At 51.0% G+C, this 24,160-nt stretch overlaps 1 protein-coding gene across 4 annotated transcripts in view; it reads right to left on the minus strand.

Moving 5' to 3' along the window:
* Window positions 1–24,160, minus strand: part of LOC129146391 (uncharacterized) — a 40,464-nt gene that overhangs the window by 9,348 nt on the left and 6,956 nt on the right. For all 4 annotated transcript variants that reach the window (XR_008553048.1, XM_054698445.1, XM_054698444.1 and 1 more), the window contains exons 3-4: window positions 5,418–5,494; window positions 1,783–1,888 (exon numbers count right to left, since the gene is read on the minus strand). Coding sequence is in view for 3 of the 4 variants with exons in the window: in XM_054698445.1 (XP_054554420.1) it covers window positions 1,783–1,888; window positions 5,418–5,494 (183 nt within the window). In the remaining variant the exon portion in view is untranslated. The remainder of the gene's footprint in view (window positions 1–1,782; window positions 1,889–5,417; window positions 5,495–24,160) is intronic.

Genomic DNA, 24,160 nt, shown 5'->3' on the forward strand with positions numbered 1-24,160 from the left:
CGCTCACGGGCACGAAGGTGCTCATCCGGGAAGTCCGCAAATCCGAGCTGCCTGACTTCCACCTCCTGGCCCACGAGATGGGGTGCATGAAGGCCCTTTATCACCCGAACATCGTGGAGCTTTTCCAGGTGGTGGACACTGGGCCGAAGCTACAGCATGTCATGGAGTACGTGCAGGGGAAAGACCTGCAGGACTTCCTGAGCGAGCGTGGGCGCCTGGAGGAGAGCGTGGCCTGCCAGCTCTTTCAGCAAATCCTCGTGGCCCTCAGATACTACGGTGCCAAGGGCATTGCACACCGGGATGTGAAGCCCTGAGAACGTTGTGCTGATCTGAGAAGGAAAAGTCAAGCTGGCAGACTTCTGGCTCAGCGTCCAAGGCTTCCCCCAGGCACTGAGCACGTGCTGCTGTCGCCCAGAACACAGGGCCCCCGAGGTCTACCTTGGCCAGTGGTACAACGGCCCCAAGGTGGATATGTGGAGCCTGGGCATCATGCCCTACCAAATGGTGACCGGCACACTGCCCTTCATGGGGCCCAGCCTCAGGGCGATCAGGGAGCATGTCCTGGGCGGGAACGTCCACCTGACCTCCTACCTCACCATCCAGGGCGGGGACCTGCTGGCCAAAATGCTGACACGAGACCCCCCCTGGAGGCGCCGCCCCCTGGAGAGCATCCAGCAGCACGCCTGGGTAGCAGAAATGAGCAAGGGACTCCTGCCCTTCAGTGAGCTGTCGCTCTGCCCCCAGGACCCGGCCATAACCAAAGGTATGGAGCACCTGGGCTACCAGAGGCAGGAAATTCGGGAGGCCATTGATGCTAACAAGTACGATGAGGTCATGGCCACCTACCTGATCCTCTGCTCCAGGAAGCAGGAAGGGGAGGAGGACCACGAGGAAGAAGGGGAGGAGCGGCCGAGACATATCACCTTCCGGGAGCCTGGTGACCCCGATTCCAAGGACTGGCCCCCCACCCCCCACAACCTGAGGTTTTGGGGAATACCCCAAGCCAGTTATCCTGAGAAAGTACCCAGTTGAAAAGAGCAGAAAGGATGCCCCCACCCCACCTCCTGCAGCCTGAGGTTTTGGGGAATACCCAAAGGCCAGGTATCCTGCGAAAGCAGGAAGTCCGAAAGAGGGGAAAGGATGCCACCCCGGGCAACAGGGTCATCTCCGCCAGGTCTCTGAGCTTGAGGACACCCAGGAGCACACCACTGCTGCAGGTCCAAGCCCCCTGCTAGAGGACACCCCAAAGGGCAGACCCTCCGCGCTAGGCCCAGAGCTGGAGGACACCTGGGGGGACACCAGCACCTCTGTGGCCGGACCCCAGCAGGAGGACGCCGGGGAGCACAGCAGCATCTCAGTGTCAGTCCTCCAGCTGGAGGACGCTGGGGAGCACGGCAGCACAACTGAGACAGGCCTCCAGCTGGAGAGGGACCAGGAAAGCAGGGCCAACACAATCTGTCCAGCTCCCCAGCCCTCCAGCACCCCGCTAGGATCTCCCCCAAGATGTGGCTGGCCTACCAGTGCAGTGGCCCCTTCAGCAATCATCAGGGCCAGAGATAGAGTATTAGAAATTATCCTGGAATTTTGTTGCTGCTGTGCAGCATTGGAACTGGAGAGCAACAAAGATTGAAAATAGCGCCATACCCGGCAGAAGACCCCCATCCCCAAAGCACAACCACTCAGTGGCCATGGTGAACAGGAGCACACCAGGGAAGATTGAGGCTCTGGAGAGGCTCAGGGGCTGGGCCCAGTCAGAGGGGCCAGGAGCAGCATGAGACTCACAGGACTGCAGCACAGAAATTTGGGCAGCACAGATGTCCCTGGAGCACAGATGTCCCTGGAGCAGAGCAGGTGAAGGGCCAGGCGGGTAACGAAACTGGTGAAGCACCTGGAGGGGAGCAGAGTGGGTGAGGGGTGGGGAGAGCTGAGCAGGTACAGGACCAGGAGAGGGGTGTGGGGCTGTGTGGGCAGAGCCTCCAGAGGCCGCAGGGCCAGAGGCGGGGAACCCTGGACCTCTCTCCCCCATCTTAGGTTCTGCCCCCTTGGTGGGAGAGACCTGCTGCTCATCCCTGGGCACACGGATGGTGCAGAGGATGCAGGAGCTCTTGCAAAGGCTTGGGCCCAGGTGGTAAAACATGCAGATTGCAAGGAGCAGATAGAGAGGCTCTCTAGCTCCCCTTAAGAAAGACTCGGGGACCAGTATATTAGAATCCAAATGGGACTCTCCAAGGTGGGCAGAGGTTATTTGCAGAGCAGCCCTACTCCACCACGACCTGCTCAGCTGGAAAATCCGCACATCTTCCTGCTCCACAAAGCCTAGGCTATGATCAATCTCAGTCCCGCAGCGAGCACACCTAGGTGTCCAGTGTCCCCTGGGCCGAAGCTGCAGCTCGTCATGGAGTATGTGCAGAAGAGATTTTGCAGCTTGGGATTCTTACACAATGTCAGTCCAGCTGGAATTTCTCCTTTTAAAAATCCTCTCCAGATGGCCACCCACCCCTCCTCCTCCCTGGATTCAAACCCTGCAGGGTGACCTTAGCCAAATTGGAAACATTAATATCACCTCACAGATGCAGGCTTTGGACAACATTCTCTACCAATTAAATCACTGGATACAGGAACGAAAAGCTACAGGGGCTATCTACCTTTTTTCATCATTGTTTAGATGGTGTTCAATTCCCTTATAAAACTAAGGTTTTGCTAAGTCTGGTAAATGCAAGTGAGGTGAGGTATGTGTGTTTGAAAAAAAGAAAATATGGAAGAGGGATATTCTGAAGGTCCTTAAGATAATGTAAAGCAGGATGGGTAAAATGAAATGGCATTAGAAAGAAAGCAAGCAAAAGAAAGTGTTGAAGGTCTGAGAGAGAGATTTTGGTGAGAAATCGTGTGTACTAAGGTGTCTCCCCCTCCTCCAACACATTCATGGGCTTGCTCATTTGACCAGCAAAGCCCCCTCTGACTGACCCTTCGTCAGCCGAAGCTGTGGTCAGGACATCCAAACTTGGACCAGCTCTCCCTTACTGCCATGGATCCTGCCCCTAGTAGGCCCAGTGATCATGATCATGCTTTTCTTTGTTTCTACACCCTGTTTTCTCTGCTTTATCCAGGCCAAGCTCTCTGAGATGAGCCTTCGCTCTCCCAGACCCGGGAAAGCCATTCCTGTTATTGACAGATGAGCAACAGGGCGTTGCTCTAGGGGTTCTGGGCCAACCTGGGCCAGTCCAGCGACCAGTTGCTTATTTCTCTAAACAAATGGATCCCACTGTAAGAGGATGGCAGCCCTGCGGCAGCTGCTCATCTCGCTAGACAGGCCTTAAAACCCACACTGGGCCAACCTGTAAATGTTAGTTCTCCACATCGGCTCCAGGACCTACTGATTCACCAGGCTCTCTTCCCTCCATCACCTTCTTGTCTGTTAGATTTCTACTCTCTTTGTCAAAGATCCTCTCATCTCCTTCTCCCAATCCTCGACGCTCCATCCTGCCAGGCCTCATGGGTGTTCCACTCCCTAACGCAGATAACACCCTCTTCTTACTATGGTGCACACCATCACCAGTCGGACAATGGACCTGCCTTTATCTCAAAGATTACTCCACAGGTCTCCTCCCTGGGCATCACCTAGAAACTACACATTCCCTCCCAACCGCAACCCTCTGGTAAGGTAGAATGGGTAAATGGTCTTACCAGAGACCACCTAACCAAACTCTCCACTCAGGCTGCAAATCCTGGGTGGAGCTGCTCCCACTGGCTTTAATGCACCTCCGAGCCACTCCCTGTGGCCCCTTGTTCCTGAGCCCCCTTGAATGGATGTATGGCAGACCTCCTCTTACTAACCATGAGCTCCCCGTCCAACCTACACCATTGGCTGGATATTTTCCATACTTCTCTTTGCTCAGACAGCTGCTCCAAGAACACGCAGATAGTTGTCTGCCACAACCTGTGCCTCCGTCCCCTGATGCACCTGTCAACTTGCTGTGTCCTGGAGACCAGGTTCTTCTGAAAGTCATCTCTCCAAAACCACTTCAGCCAAAGTGGATGGGTCCACAAATGATCATCCTGACTACACCAATGGCTGTCAAGGTTGGGCAACACGTCCTGGCATCAGCTGTCCAGGGTCAAACTGGTCCCTGTGGACAAGCAGTATGTATGCGAGTGCTGGGCCCAACTCGGGTATGCATCAATGCTTCCCTGGTCCACATCCCACTCAGCCTATAGAGTAGAGGCCCTCTGATTCTCCTTCCTCTGTTTCTTTTTTTTTTTTTAAGATTTATTTATGCAAGCACTGGGTACAGTCAGAAGCACAGGAGTGTAAGAGAACTCACCAGAGACAAAGCGAAGAGCAGAACAGGCAGACTTGACGAAGCACACTGCTGAGGGGAGCAGTGGGCAGCAGGAGAGGTCTGCCCGCCATGTGGGGCTCTCACCTTGAGGCCAGGGATAGAACCAGTGCTGTAGAAGCTGCAGGCAGCTTCACAACCCAGTGCTCAACCGTCAACCACTGCGCCACCGGGGAGGCCCCTCTCCTTCCTCTGTTTTTAATCCCATGTCTTCAAGCCACTTCCCATTCTTCTGTCTATGCCCGCAATTCCAGATCAGCACAGCCTCAGACAAAGTATTACCACTCATAGGGCCTCTTATCCTAATCTCCTCATTTTTTCTTTTTGCCCCATGCTTACTCCATTTCATCCAACACCAGATCCAAGAACTGTCCCATACCACCTTTAACCAACTCCTTCTCCACCCATATCCTCACGTCCCTGCAAAGACTGTCTCATAACCAGGCCTGAGCCCCCACCCTGGTCTTCGCCTCTGTCCAGCAGGAAGTAGCCAAAGAAAGAACCATTGCCCCTTTTGAACAAAAGGCTGGTATGAAAGTTCGATGCAGGGTCCAGGAATGGGGAAGCCCACATACAAACAAGATGGTCCTGACACCAGTACCCCTGATTCCATCAAACCAAAACTGAAGCCATAAGCAGGAGAAAACAACTCGGCTCCACGAAAAAAAAGCTTTGTTCCACCTAAGCCTGTTTCCCCCCTGCCAACCCAGTTTTCCCACCTAACCTCTCCTCACCCTATAAAATGACATCTCCCCCCACAACGGGCACGACTTCAGGGACCACCCACCTTGGGTCCTCAAAACTCGCCCGGGGGTGCAATGAATTTTCCCTTCCTTTGAGAAAGTTTAGCTTGGCTCCCCTTTTCTTTACTGTGCCAAACTGTTACAGGGCAACCCCGGTATAAAAAGGGTTGTCTGACTGTTTCCCCATTCTGGTGGAGTGTTTCGGATTCTGGTGGAGCTGCCAGGACAGGGCCGGTTCTGAGATGGGCAGAGTTGGGGGTCCTGGAGGGCGGCATCCTGGTGGTGAGATGCTCTGGGAGGAGTCAGAGAAGCAGGGCTCAGAGGAGAGGAGACTTACTTGGGGGCATGCCCTGGGTGTGAGGTTTCCAGCTTTTCTCCCCAGGACCCCTCTCTCCAGGCTCTGGATAACAAAACCTGGGGAAACAGGAAAGTAGATCATTTTTTCCTTTTACAACCTATTTAGTATTGAGGACATTAAAAACAAATATATAACATTTAATGAATACTGTTAAATTTACAGAAAAGTTGCAAAGATAGTACAGTTCTTATTTATCCCACACCATTTCCACTTTGTTAACATCTTAAGTGAATTTTTTTGTATTTTTTTTACAGCTAATGAAGCAATATTAACACAATTACCATACTCCGTGCTTAATTTCATTAGTTCTTCCTAATGTACATTTTATGTTCCATAATCCAAATTGCCTCATTCAATTACAGCCAGTTTTCTTCGATGTGCCTCTTGCTGACTGTTTCTCTGACTTTGCTTGTTTTTATAACATTGACATTGGTGAGGAGTAATATTTTGGAGAGGTGTTGGGTTCACAGTTGGGGTTCTTGGGTCATGTCTGAGAAAAGATTCACCAGATTCCCCCTTTCACATACACAGTGAGTTTCCCCACAAGACAGAGACTTTTAGTCTCTGCCAAAGAGAAGTTTTATTATTTCTTTTTTTTTTTTTTTAAAGGGAAAGAGTCAGAACCCTGCTACCCTCCTCCACCCACTGAGTAGGCTCTCTCTGACCAACAGAAAGGAGGGAGAAAAAAAAACCAGCAAGAATAAACCACAGATCAAGTGGGACACTGAGTAGAGAGGAACTATTTCAGGCACCGCATCCCACAAATGGGAACTGTGGAGAATGGTGAAGAAATCACCACAGAGGTGATCGAGTGGCTCCGGGTGCCATCAGAGGAAGACAAGGACTCCACAGTGACCTACAAATAGCCTAAGGCCAGCCGAGAACCACTGGGAAAAAGCAAAGGTCAGCAAGGACAGGTCTCTGGTGCCACCGTAGGACAAAATCACCAGAACAAAATCACCAACTAACTGATTCCCTGTTGGAACTAAGTAAATACAGAGGGAGGGAACTGTAAGGGACAGTGCCCAGCAACACAGCATCAACACTCTGGTGGAGTTTTGGTCTGCCAGTGCTAGTCTCAGTCTGGTGAACAGTTTCCGACACCCCTAAAGGAGCACTCCAAAGAGATGCTCGCCAACACCAGTGGCACAACGTCCCAATGCATAGAACTAAATAGAAAGCAAACAACAGGGAGAAGAAAACATAAATAACCAAGCAAGCCTGCAGGAGAAGGACACAACACAAAAAGAAATACAGTCACCAGAGCTCAACAATGACATGGAAGAACTTCTCGGCCTATCGGATAGAGAAATAATGCTCATCATGATCAAAAAACAAAGAAAATAAAAAGGAAAAAATGATTTGAGACAAATAATCACTGAAGAATAAAATTGAGAACTTAAGAAAGGAAAGAAAGAAACACAGGAGATTAAAAGATTACTAGAGGAGATAAAGAACTCTGGGAAAAGCAATGGAAACAGAATTGATGAAATGGAAAAATGGATCAGTACTATCGAAGGTACAGAAATGAAAAGAGTCAAAAGAAAAGAGATAGAAGAACAAATAAAGAAGTATGAAGATGCTCTTAGACAATTATCAGACTCCATGAAGAGAGGAAACATAAGAGTTACAGGCATTCCAGAAGGTGAGGAGACAAAGGAACAGAGAAATTATTCAAGGAGACAATTGAAGAAAACTTCCCTCGTATGAAAAAGTAGACGAACATAGACATACAAGAAGTGAGAAGAACTCCCAATTACCACAATGAAAAGAAAACTACAGCAAGACACCAAATAGTAAAGCTTGCAAGAGTCCAAGACAAGGAAAAAATAATAAAACAGGCAAGGGGAAGAAAAATATAACTTTAAAGGGAAAACCAATCAGGTTAACTTCAGACTTCCCCAAAGAAACATTACGGACAAAAAGAGATTAGAGTAACATATTCAGCAAACTTCAACACAGCAAATGCCAACCATGAATACTTTACCCAGCAAAGCTCTCCTTCCTCTACAAAGAAAAAAATATGGGCCTTCTCAGACAAACAGAAACTCCAGAAATTCATTACAACTAAACCCCCACTCCAAAAAAATTCTACAAGTCCTAAAGCCAAAACCAACAGTGGAATGAACAAGAAGAACAAAACAAAGCCAGGAACAAAAATCACAAAAAAGACAAACAAAATGGCAAATACAGATGCCAACATATCAATATTAACTCTAAATATAAATGGATTAAACTCATCAATAAAAAGAGAGAGTAGCAGGCTGGATTAAAAAAAAAAAAAAAACAACCTTCTGCTGTCTCCAGGAAACACATTTTACCACAAAAGATAAACATAGACTGAAAGTAAAAGATTGGAAAACAATCCTACAAGCAAATGGAACAAAAAAGAAGGCAGGAACATCCATACTTATATCAGTTGAAATAGACTTCAAATAAAAAAAGGTAAAAAGATACATAGACAGACACTACATTATGATCAAGGGGATAATACCTCAGGAAGATACTCATCAACATGTACTCAGCAAGTGAAGGGGCACCAAAATATATTAGACAATTATCAGTTCTGAAAACAGGCATGAAAGAAAATACATATATAGTGGGATACTTCAACACCTCACTCTCACCAATGGACAGATCAATGAGACAAAAACAAAGACTATAACCCTAAATAAAGACATAGAACTCATGGACTTGACAGACACTTATAGGACACTGCACCCAAAGAAATCTGAGTACACATTTTTCTCAAGTGTGCATGTAACATTCTCCAGAATTGATCATACTGGGCCACAAGACAAACATCTACAGATACATGAAGATCAAAATCATTCCAACTATCTTCTCTGATCATAAAGGCGTCAAGCTAAAAATAAATCATGAAAAGAAAACAAGGAACACTCCCACTTCATGGAGATTGAAATCCACAATATTGGAAGACCACTGGACTAATGAGGGGATCAAAAAAGAAATTAAAAAATACTTTGAGTTGAACGACAAGGAGGACATCACTTTTCAGAATGTATGGGATGCAGCAAAAGCAGTAATAAGAGGAAAATGTATAGCAATCCAGGGTCACATCAAGAAACAAGAAATAATTCAAAGAAACAACCTAATCTCACATCTTAAAGAGCTAGAAAAAGAACAACAAAAAAACCCTAAAGCCAGTAGAAGAAAGGAAATAATAAAAATCAAAGCAGAAATAAACAAATTGGAAATTTAAAAAAAAAAACTATCCAAAAGATCAATGAAACCTAAAGTTGGTTCTTTGAAAAAATAAAATAGAAAAACCTCTAGCCAGGCTCACAAAGAAAAAATGGGAGAAACACATATAAATATGATTATAAATGAAATAGGAGAAATCACAACAGACTCAGTAGAAATCAAAAGAATAATCAGAGATCACAGTGAACACTTATATGCAAACAAATTCAACAACCTAGAAGAGATGGACAAATTCCTTGAATGATATAATCATCCAAAGCTGGACAAAGAAGAAATAGAACAACTAAACAGACCAATTACAAGCAGTGAAATTGAGGCAGTGATCAAAGCACTCTCCCAAAACAAAAGCCCAGGCCCAGACGGTTTCACAAATGAATTCTACCAAAAAATAAGCAGTGAATTAGTACCTATCTTACACAAACTCTTTCAAGAAATTGAAAAAGAAAGAATACTACCAAACACATTCTACAAAGCCAACATTACAATAATACCAAAACCAAACAAAGACAGCACAAAAAAAGAAAATCCTTGCCAACAGAATCCAACAATGCATCAGAGAAATAATACCCCACAATCAAGTGGGATTCATCCCAGGGACACAAGGATGGTTCAACATATGAAAATTGGTAAGTGTAATCCAACACATCAAGAAAAAGAAAAACCATATGATCATATCAATAGATGCTGAGAAAGCATTGGACAAAGTCCAACATCCATTTATGATGAAGGCCCTTGAAATTCTCGGGATAGAAGGAACATACCTTAACATGATAAAAGCCATATACAACAACTCACTGTCAATATTATTCTCAATGGCGAAAAGCTGCAGGCCTTTCCTTTAAGATCAGAAACAAGACAAGGATGTCCTCTCTCACCACTGCTCTTCAATATAATACTGGAGGTCCTAGCCAGGGCAATAAGACAAGAGAAAGAGATACAAGGAATCCAAATAGGGAAAGAAGAAGTAAAACTATCACTATTTGCAGACAATATGATAGTATACATAGAGAACCCTAAAAACTCCACAGAAAAACTACTTAAAATAATCAACCAGTTCAGTAAAGTAGCAGGATACAAAATCAACACAGAAACATCAGCATCCTTCCTATACACAATCAATCTGAAGAAGAAATCAAGAACACCATCCTTTTATAATTGAAACAAAAAAAAATCAAATACTTGGGAATAAACCTAACAAAAGAGGTGAAAGACGTATACAGAGAAAATTATAAAACACTGTTAAAAGAAATTGAAGATGACACAAAGAAATGGAAAGACAGTCTCTGCTCATGGATTGGAAGAATTAAAATTATTAAAATGGCCATCCTCCCAAAAGCAATATAAAGATTCCATGCTATTCCAACAAAAATCTCAATGACATTCTTCAAAGAAATAGAACAAAAACAAATACTGATGAAATTTATATGGAACCACAAAAAACCTCGAATAGCCAAAGTCCTACTGATGAAAACAAAGGAGAAAGGAGGTATCACCCTTCCAAACTTCAAGCTATACTACAAAGCCATAATAATTAAAACAGTTTGGTATTGGAACAAAAACAGACACAAAGACCAATGGAACTGAATAGAGAGCCCAGAAATAAAGCCACACTTTTATGAACAACTAATATTTGACAAAGGAGCAAAGAATATGCAATGGAACATGGACAGTTTGTTCAATAAATGGTGCTGGGAAAACTGGACCTCCACATGTAAAAAAATGAAACTAGACCACTACCTCTCACTCTGCACAAAAATCAACTCAAAATGGATAAAAGAACTGGACATAAGATCTGAAATCATAAAATATATAGAAGAAAATATAGGTAAAACACTGCAAGACATACATCTCAGAAATATCTTTGAAGACTTATCACTCAAAGCAGTGATAGTGAAAACAAAGATAAACACCTGGGATTACATCAAACTGAAAAGCTTCTGTACAGCCAAAGAGACATTCACCAAAATAGGGAGACACCCCAGTGATTGGGAAAAAATCTTTGCACTCCATTCAACTAATAAGGGACTGATCACAAATTTATACAAAGAACTCACATGGCTCAACAAAAACAAAATAATCCAGTCAAGAAACAGACAGAAGAACTTAAAAGACATTTCTGTAAAGAGGAAATGCAAATGGCCAACAGACACATGAAAAAATGTTCAACATCCCTTATAATCAAGGAAATGCAAATCAAAACCACACTGAGATACCACCTTACACCAGTAAGAATGGCACATAAAAAAAAACAAGCGACAACATCTGTTGGCGAGGATGTGGTGAAAAAGGAACTCTCCTACACTGCTGGTGGGAGTGCAAACTGGTCCAACCACTATGGAAAGCTATCTGGAGTTTCCTCAGTCTACTAAAAATGGAACTACCATACAACCCGGAAATTCCACTACCAGGGAATCTACCCAAAAGAAACAAAAACATTGATTCAAAAGAACACCTGTACACCTATGTTTGTTGCAGCACTATTTACAATGGGTAAAACCGGAAACAACCCAAATGCCCAAAAACAGATGACTGGATCAACAAGATGTGGTATATACATAAAATGGAATATTATTCAGCAATCAAAAAAAAGATAAACTCATGCCATTTGCAGCAATGTGGATGGAGCTAGAAGGAATTATGCTCAGTGAAATAAGACAGAAGGAAAAAGAAAAATATTGGATGGTTTTACTTATAACAGGAATATAGGGGAGCCTAATAAGACATCAGTGTAAAAAAAAAGCAATACAAAAGACAACAAAACAAAAACAGGCAATTATAAATCAGAGATATACTGCAGGAGAGGAGAAGGAAGAGGCGTCAGAGGGAAGGAGAGAGGTGCACAGGGACTGTGGTGATGGTGCACTGGTGCCTTGGGGAAGGAAATTCTGTGGAGACTCAAACTGAAGGGATGGGGGGAAGCAAATCAACTGGACACTTATCCATCTCCCATGGGCCCTTGGCAGCAGACACTTTGCTAGGTGGCAAGGTGGGATGTGGCAACTGAGGGAGCAGTTGGCTCTGAAAGGTCTGGAGGCTGGAGGGGGTGCCTTTGAGACTGATTTGTAGAGGTGGGCAGTGTTCATCCCTGTGGAGAGCGGGTGACATGGGAGTCCCAGGCAAAGGGTGGGTGCAGGAGATGATCAGGATCCGGAGCCCAGAGAGCACTTGGCAAGAAGGTAAGGTGCCTGGGGTGCCCTGGGCTGGAAGATGACCTTGTCCCAATGTGGGAGGGGACACCGAGCTCTGGGTCTCCAACTGCATTGGGTGGCATCTCATTGTTTCTTCTGTCTGTCCAGTCCCATCAGAACATGGAGGTGACCGGCTCACTCCAAATGGAGCAGCACACCAAGAGTGAGCTGGCCATGAAACTCGGCCAGCTGCAGGAGAAGCTGACAGAGCTAAAGGAGCTGGTAAGTCCTGTGCCAGCTGGGAAGGGCTCAGAGGCCTCCGGGAGGGAGGTCCTTAGGCCAGGACATAGGTAGCTCCAACTCAGGGCTGGGGGGACACCGGTGACCCTGCAGTCCTGCCAGGTTCGCGACCACCTGTGCCCAGGGTCTGACATGGAGTGGTGGGTTCCCCGGGACTGCAGGTCACCTGCCCTGCTGGAGGTTGAGCCACTAGGGGAGAGACAAGGAGACGTGGAGACATCCTGGTTCCAGACTTGGCTCCAGGGTTGCGCTTCACTGAACAGGGCTGAGCCTCAGCATCCTTCACTTCAGAGAGCACTAGAAAGCAGTTCGGGGCCTCCCCGGTGGCGCAGCAGTTTAGCGCTGGGTTGCGAAGCTGCCCGCGGCCTCTGCGGCGCCGGTTCGATCCCCGGCTGCTCCCCGGCCACCAGAGGAGGGTCCCACATGGCGCGCAGACCTCTCCTGCTGCCCGCTGCTCCCCTCAGCAGTGTACTTCGGTCCTTCTGCCTGCTCTGCTCCCCGCTCTGGCTCTGGTGAATTCTCTCACCCTCCCGCGCTTCTGACTGTACCCAGTGCATGTATAAACAAACAAACAAAAAAAAACCAAACAAATAAATAAATAAAACATGCCTCTATTAAAAATAAATAAATAAATAAATAAATAAAAAAAGAAAGCAGTTCGGCTGCAGTTGAAGGAAGGGGCCTGGGCAGGTGGCAAAGTCCCACAGTGCCTGTCCCCCCCCATTTGTGGGTGCAGATCTGGGAGGTGCCTCGGTGGTCTCCACTCTGTTGCTCCACCACAAGTCTGTTGAGGCAGTTGCTCCTCAGAGCTGCCCTTTTCTGCATGCTTCCTGGGTTATGGGCAGGACCAATCAGGTGGAAGCTGTGAGCTGATTGGTGCTAAGTGGTCCAGTCAGCCAAGGATGAAAACGGTCCAGGGCCTCCCTGGTGGCGTAGGGGTTAAGTCTTGGCACCCATCATCACTACTGCCTGAGTTTGATCCCTTTCTGCTATCTGACCCACAGGGCACAGCAGACCTCTCCTGCCTTGCCAGCTGCTCCCCTCAGCAGTGTGTTTCAGTCAATCTGCCTGTTCTGCTCACTCTACACTTCTGGCCAATACCCCAGTTCTTCTACACAAAAAAAGAAAAATGGTCCAACCAGACATGATGTTGGGACACCATGAAGAGTGATATAAGCCAGGGTTAGAGAGAGCTGAGGGGCTCTGTTCCAACCTCCAAAGAAAGAACGGGAAGGCTCTGTTCCTGGCCTCTAAAGAAAGGAGAACCAGAAGCTGAAAGAAGAAAAGCAGCATCCAGTAGCCAACCTCTTCGGGAGGAAGAGAGGATGAAGACCTCTGTCAGAGACTGGGCCTCCAGTCTTGTGTCTGACATTACCGGAAAGGAGCACCAAAGGATCCGGGCCTCGTGTCTGAAAGAGCTGTTGTTGTTGGTGTTGTCCAGCAACTCACAAAGAACTTTTTAACACTTTGTATCTCTGACATCAGCTGGGATCCCAACTGAAAAGGGTAGTCACCGGGCATGAATGGGATGCCAGGATAGGCCGCAGTGGCACCCACCTGCCCAGGCTCTAAGACAAGAGAGCTGCCAAAAAGCCCCAAAGTCAAAACCAAAGGCTGGAGCAATACAAACCCCATACGATAGGGGCCTACAAGTTAGAGCCTATGGAAGGATAGTGCCCGGTAGGAGACTCATCACTGTGGTTCTCAACTGTGTGCACAATTGCAAGAGACTTCAGCCTCTGTAAACAACCACCTTGGGGTTTATTTTACAAATGGGAAACAGAGCTTACTGTAGCCACAAGTGGTGTCTACCTCAGCCAGGTACTGTCCACCAGAAGTACAAGTAGGGTTCCAATCCCCTGTCACCAGGAGTGCTGAGCAGCACTGGTCAGTAGTGATGGTCACTACTGGTCTCCTTGAGGTAGTGTCTAGCAGAGGCAGCTGGGTTCCAGTGACAATTTGGAGGCCAACTGCCACCTGCCCTCACCCCCCATGTCTTCCCTGCAGGTGGGGGAGAAATATCAAGAGGCTCAGGAGCTGCAGCAGCAGCGGGACCAGTACTTTAGTCACCTTCAGAGTACATGGCCGCCTACCAGCAGCTCGTGGCCGCCTACCAGCAGCTGGCCAACGAGAAGGATGTCCTGCAGAAGCAGGTGCTGCTTAACACCCAGCTTGTCAACTGGATGGAACACGAAGAAGAGCAGGGCAAGATGGAGGTTGAGTTGGCCGGCCAAGAGCTACTGGAAACACAGGTGGGGCAGTTGGAGTGCCAGACACCCTGTGGCCACCCAAGCAGGAAGACCTGCAAGTAACATCCCTTCTCACTCTTTCCTGCCGGCCCCACTGAACCTCATGGTTCAGACTGGAGAAAGTGAGTGGGACTTAGCAGAGGAGGGGTTTGCAAGAGTGGAAGCCACCCTTAGGACAATTTGGATCTTTCTCCTTTGGGGACTGCTGGCGCAGGATTGCACAGAGAGGAGGGGGCAGAGCTTGCTGGCTTTCAGGGCTGCTTCAGAACCCAGGTGTTCTTTGAGCCCCTCTGGCTGCCCCCCAACAGTAAATGGACTGAGCAGTGAGAAGGAGGAAGAGGAGAACAAGGGTCCCCTGCCAAAGCTAAGCATCCCTGATGACCTAGACAGCCACGAGGCCATGGTGAGCTCGGCCCCAGAGCCCCTTCCCTGCCCCACCTTCCCCTTCCCACCCTTCTCTTTGGTTTCCCTCCCTTTGATTAAGCTTCCCCCCACCTCTGCTGGGGACCAGTGGGCAGACACCAACACCATCCTCGAATCTCAGCTGTGCCCACGGAGGCCCTGAGAGGTGTGCCTCCCAGCCCCCTGCCCGACCCTCAGGGACACCCTGCTCCTCTGGCACACAGGTGGCATTTTGTAACTCGGCCTTGGCCAGTGCTGAGGAAGAGCGGCGCGGCTACGCGGGCAGCTCAAGGAGCAAAAGCTGCTCTGCCAGTTCCGGGCTCAGCAGACAGCCCCATGGGACCAGGAGCCCAAGAAGATGGAGGCCCCAGCCCCCGCCACTCTGGGGGGAGAGTGTGCCTGGGAAGACCCACCAGGCCCTTCAGGGAGCCATGGAGAAACTGCAGGTGAGTGTGTGTAAGGCAGGAAGGAATGGCCACAGGGCAGGTTTTCTGATCCAATAGACCAGGTACAGGAGAAGTGAGTCCTGGAAGCCTCAGTGACTTTTGCAGGCTTTTATTGGGATTTACCGGGTACATGGCAGGCAGGGGTGCTGGGAGGTCAGGAGGCAGACAGGCCTCCCAGCCCCCAGCAAGTCTTCACTCTTTCTGGGCTCTCCGGTGTTCTCTGGTGGTCTCTGCTGCTCTGCTGTCTCGGGTCTGCTTCTGCTTCTCTGCTGCTGCTGGCGTCCCCATGATGCCGCCCTTAAAAGCCTAGTCTTGGGCCTCGCCAGTGGCGCAGCGGTTGATCACTGGGTTCCGAATCTGCCTGCAGCCTCCGCAGCGCTGGTTCGATCCCTGGCTGCTCCCCGGCCACCGGATGAGGGTCCCACATGGCGCGCAGACCTCTCCTGCCGCCCGCTACTACCCTCAGCAGTGTACTTCGGTCCTTCTGCTGCTCTGCTCCCCGCTCTGGCTCTGGTGAATTCTCTCACCCTCCCACGCTTCTGACTGTACCCAGTGTTTGTATGAATAAATAAATAGATAAATCTTTTTAAAAAAGAGAGAGAGAGAGTGACTTCACAAAGTTCATTTAAAAAAATAAATAAATAAATAAAAGCCCAGTCTTAGCCCCGGTGAATCCCATCTACCTATACCCACACCCTACTCCAAGTGTCTGCATCAGGCATGCCTTCAGGACCACAGGGTTCCGTCATCCATCCTAATGGCGGGAGGGCAGAAAAACCTGATACTTTTACCTGCCAGACAGTCTATACGAGTTATACACACGTTTCTCTTGGCGAATATGAACACTGCAGCCATGGCCCACAAAAGCAAATGAAATACATCACAATGTAATATAACAGAACACAAATAAATCCAGGCAGGGCACTGACCTAGGGGCAAAAGACTATTGGCACCAGTACGTGATCCACCACTTCACTTCGGCTGCCGAAGACACTGCTCATGCGAGAGAGGGAACCACTCAGGCATCTGCCGTCACTGGCCAGGAGCCCTCAGGCCTCCCGGCCCCCTCCGGCTGGGGTCTCGGCCACAAGCCACACACCGCATCCACCCCCAGGATGCACTCACTCTTGGGTTGGCGATTCTGTACTCTTTGGGGGTAATCGCCCAACCCTCAGGGTTTCTGTCTACAGTCACTCCAACACTCAGCTTTCATAGTCACTAATGCAACATGCAGGCCCCTGCACTCAGGCCAACCCACTGCACAAGCACATGGGTCGGGGATCCGTGGATGCAAGCTCCACATGCAGCCTCCCTTGGGTCCCCTCTTCGGCTGTGGGCTCCACCACAAGCCACGTTCCCCACCTGTCCCCCAAGGACGGGTTCCTCAGCTCCTCACACTCACTCAGCAATGAACAGGACAATACCCACAGGTGATTTTAAGAGACTCACTGGCCTTCTTTAGCTTATGTAGTGCTTAACAGCCGCTCAGGGCTTCCCGAACTTAGCACCAGCTTTTGCCTTCTCAGTTGGCTTTTTCTCCTCTGCCTGGATGCTGGGAAATACACTGGCTGCTTTTGGCCACCAAGGCCCACTGGCCACCCCCAGATTCCCATCTCTGGGGGTGTACAATCCCATCTTCCCCCAGGGTCCCCAAAACATATCAAACTTGCCAAGGTCCTCCGCCTTCTGGCAGGATTGTTAGTCCATTAGTCCAAGTTCATCGGCTTTTCCCTTTGTCCACACTGGGGAGCTCTGAATCGTGGTCCTTTCTTCCCGAACGATTCTTGCTGCCTCGGGGATCATTGGCTGGTCCTCTCGGGCGTCTCCTCCTCCAGGCGAGGTCTCATCCCGCAGCTTCCGGACCTTTTCCATCTCCTGTGCTGCCATGACACGTCCAGCGCTGTCACAGGAAAACATAGTCTGTTGCTCCTCAGTCCCTCCCGGTCTTCGGAGGGCTCCATACCGTCTGCATGGATCACCTTGCCGACTTACACCAATTGTAAGGCAGAAAGGAATGGGCACGGGGCAGGTCTTCTGATCCAGCAGACCGGGTCTAGGAGAAGAGAGTCCTGGAAGCCTCAGTGGCTTTTGCAGGCTTTTATTGGGATTTACCAGGTACATGGCAAGTAGGGGTGCTGGGGGGCCGGGAGGCTGACAGGCCTCCCAGCCCCCAGCAAGTCTTCACTCTTTCTGGGCTCTCCGGTGTTCTCTGGTGGTCTCTGCTGCTCTGCTCTCGGTTCTGCTTCTGCTTCTCTGCTTCTGCTGGCGTCCCTGTGATGCCACCCTTAAAAGCCCATCTTAGCCCAGGTGAATCCCATCTACATATGCCCACACATGCATTCAGAACCATAGGGTTCCGTCTTCTATCCAAATGGCAGGAGGGCAGAAAAGCCTGATAGTTTTTTCTTACCCTACAGTGTGGTTCTCCGGAGGGCTGGGCGGGTTGGGTGCAGGGCAGGCTGGCACTGCTGAGCCCCTGAGCCCGCTGTCTGGCTGCAGGATCACTTTACCGAGCTCATTCAGGAGAAAGTAGACTTATAGGACTGGATGGAGGAGCTGAAGCATCGATGTATCTAGATGTCTGGAGAGACTGACACCATCGGTGAGTGGGGAGGCCTGTGCCCTGCAGCTGGGGTGTTATGCAAAGGCTGGGGAGACCCCAGCAGCTGAGCTGTTTATGCACCCTCCCCCTAGGACAATACATCGCTCTCTACCAGACCCAGAAAGCAGTGATGAGGAAGGAGCACAGAGAGAAGGAGGAGTCCATAAGCCAGCTGGCCCAGAGCAAAGAGGAGATGAAGGTAGTCAGAGCTCTGGCTCCGTGGTGGTGCAGCTGGGCACGGGGCGGGCTTCTGAGCATCTCTGCTTCTAGGTGAAGCTGTTAGAGCTGCAAAAGCTGGTTTTGTGGCTGGTGGAGGTACACAACGAATGGTGGGTGAAGCTCTGAGCACCTGCCCAGAACCCTGCTGCTGAGCCCACTAGTGCATGCCTAGCCCCCAAGGAGCTTGGCGCTGCCAGCGGCCAAGGTGAGGAAAGCCCCGCACGGGCATCTAGGCAGGAGGAGCACACTGCGCCAGGCACACAGCATTCTGTCTCTGTCTCTCTAAAGCACGGAGTGAGGTGAGCCTCGTCCATGACGTGCAGCCAACCCAGGGCAAGGCCCAGCTGGGCCTGACTCCCCTCGAGAACACCTCTGTGCAGCAGATCATTCAGCTGCTTCAAGAAATGCAGAACCCCCAGGAAGGCATCACCATTGGAAACAGCCCATGCATTCCCTTCTTCTACCAGGCTGATGACAACAAGGTGAAGATAATGGAGATCTAGGCCACTGGCATGGGGGCGGGGGCTCTGCCCCCACCTGGCCCTCACCAACCCATCCCTGTTCCCCAAGCTTTCCCCCCCTCCATCCTTTGGTTCTCCTTCCCAGTCGTCCTTTTATCCCTCGGCTTAAAAAAGGGGTACAACAACTCCTCTATCTAATAGGGGGAAACAGGTGCAGACCCTAGCCTATTAGGTCAGGGTTGTGTCTCAATCTCTGGGCTAATCATACTTCCAGAGACAAGGAGCTAGAAACATCCAACTAGTTATTTAGGGGGCTCCCTTCTACAACATAGGGGCTCCTTGATGACCAATTGAATCCTTACCAGGCCTTCCTGCAGAGGGCCTAGGTTATATCAGGCAATTTGGGGCCACGTGCCCCCCCACCTCACCCCAACCATGTGGAGTGGGGCAGCATTTTGAAGGCCCGGCATGGGGGCTAAGTCCAGACAGAGATACCAGCTGGTGCAGGTGGGCACCTACACCTGTCTAGAGTGTAGCCAAGAGATAGCAGTGAGACCACCCAGATCCACAAAGGGGTGGCCTCCCCTGCTCCCTTTTGAAATTTCCCCGTGGGCCTTTGCACCCAATTTTTTTTTTTCAATTTTTTGTTGGACTCAGTAATTGTTTTGATTTTTCTTTATTTTTTTCTTTTTACTTTTTGTTGCACCCAATTATTTTGGAGGTGATCCCTATATGCAGAGGGGAGGCCTCTCCTACTACCTAGCAAAAGTCCCCATGGGAATGTGTGCCCGATTATTTTGTAGGCACCCACCTGTTAAGGGGGGGAGCTCTGCTCACTACGCAAGTCTTACGGCTTGAGGTTACCCTGTTCCCCTCACAAAAGTCCCGCGGGCATGAGGGAACCACAGTCCTCAAAGGGGTGTCCTCCCCTGTCCCGGCTCATAAAAGGCCCGCGGGCATGAGGTCACCCCAGTGTGCAAAGGGATGGCCTCCCCTGTGCCCCCTCACAAAAGTCCCGTGGGCATGAGGCCACCCCAATGTGCAAAGGGGTGGCCTCCTCCTTCTACCCTCACAAAAGGCCCATGGGCATGAAGCCACCCCAATCCACAGAGGAGTGGCCTCTCCCATCCCGCCCCTCAAAAAAGACCCGCCTCACAAAAGACCCGCGGGCATGAGGCCAACCCAATCCTCAAAGGGGTGGTGTACCCTGTCCCCCCTCCCAAAAGATCCGTGGGCATGAGGCCACCCCGATCCACAAAAGGGTGGCCTCCCCTTCCCTCCTCTCAAATATCCTGCAGGTATGAAACCACCACAGTCCACAAAGGGGTGGCCTCCACTTGCTGTCTTTACAAAAGTCCCGTGGATCTCTGTGCCTGATTATCTTGGAGGCCACCCAGGATTTGCAGAGTGGCCTTCACTGCTTCTTTAATAAAAAGTCCCCATAGAGGGGATGCATGGCTTACTCAGGCAATTTGGGGGTACACACTTACTCCCCCAACCCTGTGGAAAACTGGGCTTGGCCAGAAGCCGGGCCTGGGTGGCTGGTGGAGGCCAGGCGGAAGGTGCGCGGGAGCCCCGCGGTGTACATACTGTGCTGGGACGTGTGTACATGGGGCTGAGACAGCCCCTGTATCACAGCGGAGGCTGCAGTGGCCCCTAGGAGAGGAGGTTTCTGTGAATCATTTGACATCGAGGAAACTTATTTATAGATCGCCCAGGACAGAGGAAGGAGGCAAGGACAGGGAGTGGTTCCTGGTGTTTCACTTCTGTTTCTGAATAAACCGAACTCACCACGTGGTGGGGCCCTGGGATCTGGGCTCAGGTGCTGCGCTGGGTGTGGGTCCTGCCAGCAGAGGGCAGGCTTCGGGGTGCAAGGTGCGCACTGTGGCTGCCTGTCAGGCATCCAACCCAGCTCAGCTCTCAGGCCCTACAGGTGCCACCCACTGCGTGCCACCCCGGGAGGGCCAGCTCCTGCTCTGATGACCAAGACAGGGAAACCTGGTCTACTTCTGTGGGAGGAAAGCAGGGTGCCAGCACCCCAGAGTACTGGCTTCCAGCCTAGGCATTTCTCCTCTCACCCTGTTCCTCTGGGGCCCGCACCCAGGCCCCATGAGTCCTCCAGGCTGGCACTCTACCCCTGGTATCCACAGCAGGGTCCAGATGAAGACCAGCTAACATCCAGGTGCTTTCCAGGGCAGCCCGGGAAGGACTGGGGCATCCCAGGCACCCCTGCGCCCCCATGCTTAAGACTTCCCCTCCCCCTGAACGCCACAGAACACAACCAGCACACAGCACGTTGCTCCCCATTGTTCAGAAATGGGTTTCATTCTCAGCCAAGAGACAGCAGGACTGGTCGTGGCCAGAAGCACACAGCTGCCGGGACAGCACCCCCATGCTCGGGGAAGGGGCAGGAAGGTAGCAGGGGTGCTGAATAGGCACAGGCCAGGAATGGCAGGGAGGCTCGTCGGAGGTGGCACGTGTTGGCGGGGGCGGCTGGGGTGACAGCGTTTGCTTGTAGTTGGGCCACAAGACTCAGAAGGACAGCACGGCACAGCGGTTCCCAACACTAGAGATACGCGCACGCACGTGTGTTTGCCCGTGTATTTATAGACATGTATAGAGCAGGGCAGGAGCAATACCACCGAGGGGGCACAAGAGTCACCGAGGTCACACCTGGGGTGTCAGCTCACCACCACAACAGACTAAAGTCACAGATGAAGGGGGAGGCTTGGGGGCTGGGGGCCAAGTCACAGAACAGCCACCCAGGCAGGCCTGGGAAGAGAGGTGTTCCCGGAAGAGGAGGGATCTGGTTAGAAGCCGAAGGGGGCCCTGGGGCTCTCAGGACGGGATGGACTTGCCTGACCCGATCAGCTGGCAGCTGGAGAGAAGCAGAGAGAAAACAGGGGAGGGGAGAGAAGGGGGAGAGCTGGGAAGGCAGGTGCAGCCTGGACTGCAGCACTGGGGGGAGGTGGGGAGGGAAGACGAAGCAGGGGAGGGTGTGGGCAGGGGTTCTGGATGAGAGGAGAGGGGGGACAGGGAGGGGGGATGCAGGAGCAGGAACTGGAGCCTCTCTCTGCACGCTCGCCGGCCTCTCACACACACAAGACAGTGCACCCGTGGGCCAGCATGTGATCGGCCCCCTCCGGCTCCCTCCTCTCTGCTCCCCTGTCTTTCAACCCCCCAGCCCAGGGTCACCCTTAATGTCAGGAGTAGGGGGCCTCGGGCCCCACGCGACACCACCATTTCTGATGGAGAAAGACAGGTGGAATACCACTGTTTGCACCCGGAGGGCAGAGCTGAGAGGATGGCTGGAGGGAGCACCGGGGGGCCCCCCTGGGGTGGGCAGAAAGCCCAGGAGTCCTCCATACGGACCCTGGGGAGGCAGGGAGGGCAGGAGGCTGGATGCCAGTGGCCACAGGCTTATAAGTCTAAGAGGGGAGCCTCAGCTGGCCGGGGGACTGCAGGTTGAATAGGTGAGGCTGGGCCCTTCCTGGTGTGGAAAAGCAGAAGAGCAAGCATCAGTGGAGGGATGCGGGGCAGGCAGGTCTGTGGTGAGTTTTACTGCCACAGTTTTACTGCCCAACTGGAGCAGAACTCAGAGAAGCCAACTTGCCCGGGTCAGCAGACACTGAGTTCCCCTGGCTGAAAAGGGGAGGTGACCCTAAGGAGCAACAGGCCCAGGTCCACAGGCCTGCAGGCGGGCCTCGGTGCTTTACCTGGGGCACAACAACACTGGCACGTAGGGCAAGGCGCTCTGTGACCTGCCTGGTTGCAAGGTGGCTCTGGGCCGAGGTGTGGCTTGGACCCTCAGGCTTTCCAAAGCCATCAGACAACCTGAGCCTTCCTGAAGGCGACTCAGTTGCCACAATAAGGAGGAGGGTTCAGACCTTCTTTGCCCTGTGGTGGATCTGGTTCCAAAGCTCCCAAGGCAGCTGCCCTGCACCAGCAGCACACTCACATAGGGGGATGGGGGCTGCACCCCCAGGATGAATTTCGAAGGCTCCCTGACGGCCTGCTCCCTGACAGCGGCACAAGCGGCCTATCAGCTCAACACCCTGCGTGACCATCTGCACTGTGGGCCCTCGAGCCTAGAGACTTCCACAGCCAGAGGACCTCCACCTAGGTGGAAGGCCCGGCTGAGACACGTAGCAGCCACTGTCTACAGTCAAAGGTACTTTGGGAACTTGGGGTTGGCTTGCCTGTATGAACGTAAGTGTGTGTGTGACCAATATAGGAATAAAGTTGTCTCTGAGAGCCAACTTCTGACTGAAGCTTATCTATCACGTTGGCAACAGATGCCTTCTCTCAAACCTCGGTCCCTTGGGGCTTCGGCCAGATATACGCCCTAAGCGTCTCATCTTTTACTGCAGCGCTGCGTGGCCTCAATACCAATTGGACAATGGCTCCCACGGGCCGAGCATGGCGCTTTTGACTTCTCCATCCTTGCAGACCTAGAGTTCTGTCACCGCAATGGAAAATGGTCAGAGATCCCTTAGGGCCAGGCTGGCTTTCTCTTGCGCTCCAGTCCCCCACTCTAGCCCCTCCCTCCTGAAAACCTGCCACACTCTCCAGGTCTTGAGACTCCTCTCACTCTCCCCCTCTCTGGACCCTCTTCAACGTTCTCTGATCCTCTAGATCTCAGTCTTCACCTCCTCCAGCTCCCCAATCCAGCATCCCCTCTTTTTTTTCACCTCCTAGCTGCCACACCTGCTCTGGGTTGTCCTCTTCTGGGTCCCCTCAGGGAAGTGGCGGGGACTGAAGGAGGAGTTAGAGTCCATGTTCCTTCCTCTCCGTCTGGTCTCTCCCAGACTGAAAAGCTTCTTGGCTCTTTCACTAACAATCCCACCACCTACACCAAAGAGTTTCCTTATCTTACCCAAGCCTATGACCTTACTTGTCATGATTGCATGTGATCTTCTCTTCCACCCTGACCTCTGACAAAAGGGAGCAGGTTTCTAGGTCTGCCCAAGACCAAGCAGATCAGGTCCCTGTGACTGACACAACCATGCCCCCAGGCTCTGCAGCAGTTCCCAGCCCAGAGCTAGGGTGGGCTACCAGACTGACACAGGCAGGGCCGCCGGGGCAGGGCTCACCAAAACCACAAAACCACTTTATTACCTGTCTCCTAGCTGGTCTCCAAGCAGCTGTGCACAAAAGTGTAAATTTTGCTAAGCTCAGGGAGATTACCCAGTCTGCCTCAGAAAACCGTGCTGCCTTCCTTAGCCACCTGACGGAGACACTCCAGCGCCATACCAGGCTTGACACTGACTCAAATGGAGACACAACAGTTCTGGCTACCCATTTTATATTCCAGTCAGCCCCTGACATTAGATAGAAGCTTAAGAAGGTTGAGGGGCCTCCCCTGGAGGCGCAGTGGTTAAGCGCCGCGCTGTGAGGCTCTCGCGCCAGTTTGATCCCGGCCGGCCGGCGGGTGAGGGTCACACATGGCACAGCAGACCTCTCCTGTTGTGCCCACTCCTCCCCTCAGCAGCATATTTCGTCAGTCTGCCTGTTCGGTTCCCCACTCTGTCTCTGGTGAATCCTCTCACCCTCCCACTTATCTGGCCTGTACCCCGGTTCTTGTGTAGATGAATAAATAAATCTTTAAAAAAAAAAAAAAGGCTGAGGATAGTCCTCAAACCCCTATCCGGGATCTGCTGAATATGGCCTTGACAGTTTTTAAAAACCTG

The sequence above is a fragment of the Talpa occidentalis genome, unplaced genomic scaffold (assembly GCF_014898055.3).
Source record: "Talpa occidentalis isolate TD23 unplaced genomic scaffold, MPIMG_talOcc4v2.1 talOcc4.2, whole genome shotgun sequence".
Lineage (NCBI taxonomy): Eukaryota > Metazoa > Chordata > Mammalia > Eulipotyphla > Talpidae > Talpa > Talpa occidentalis.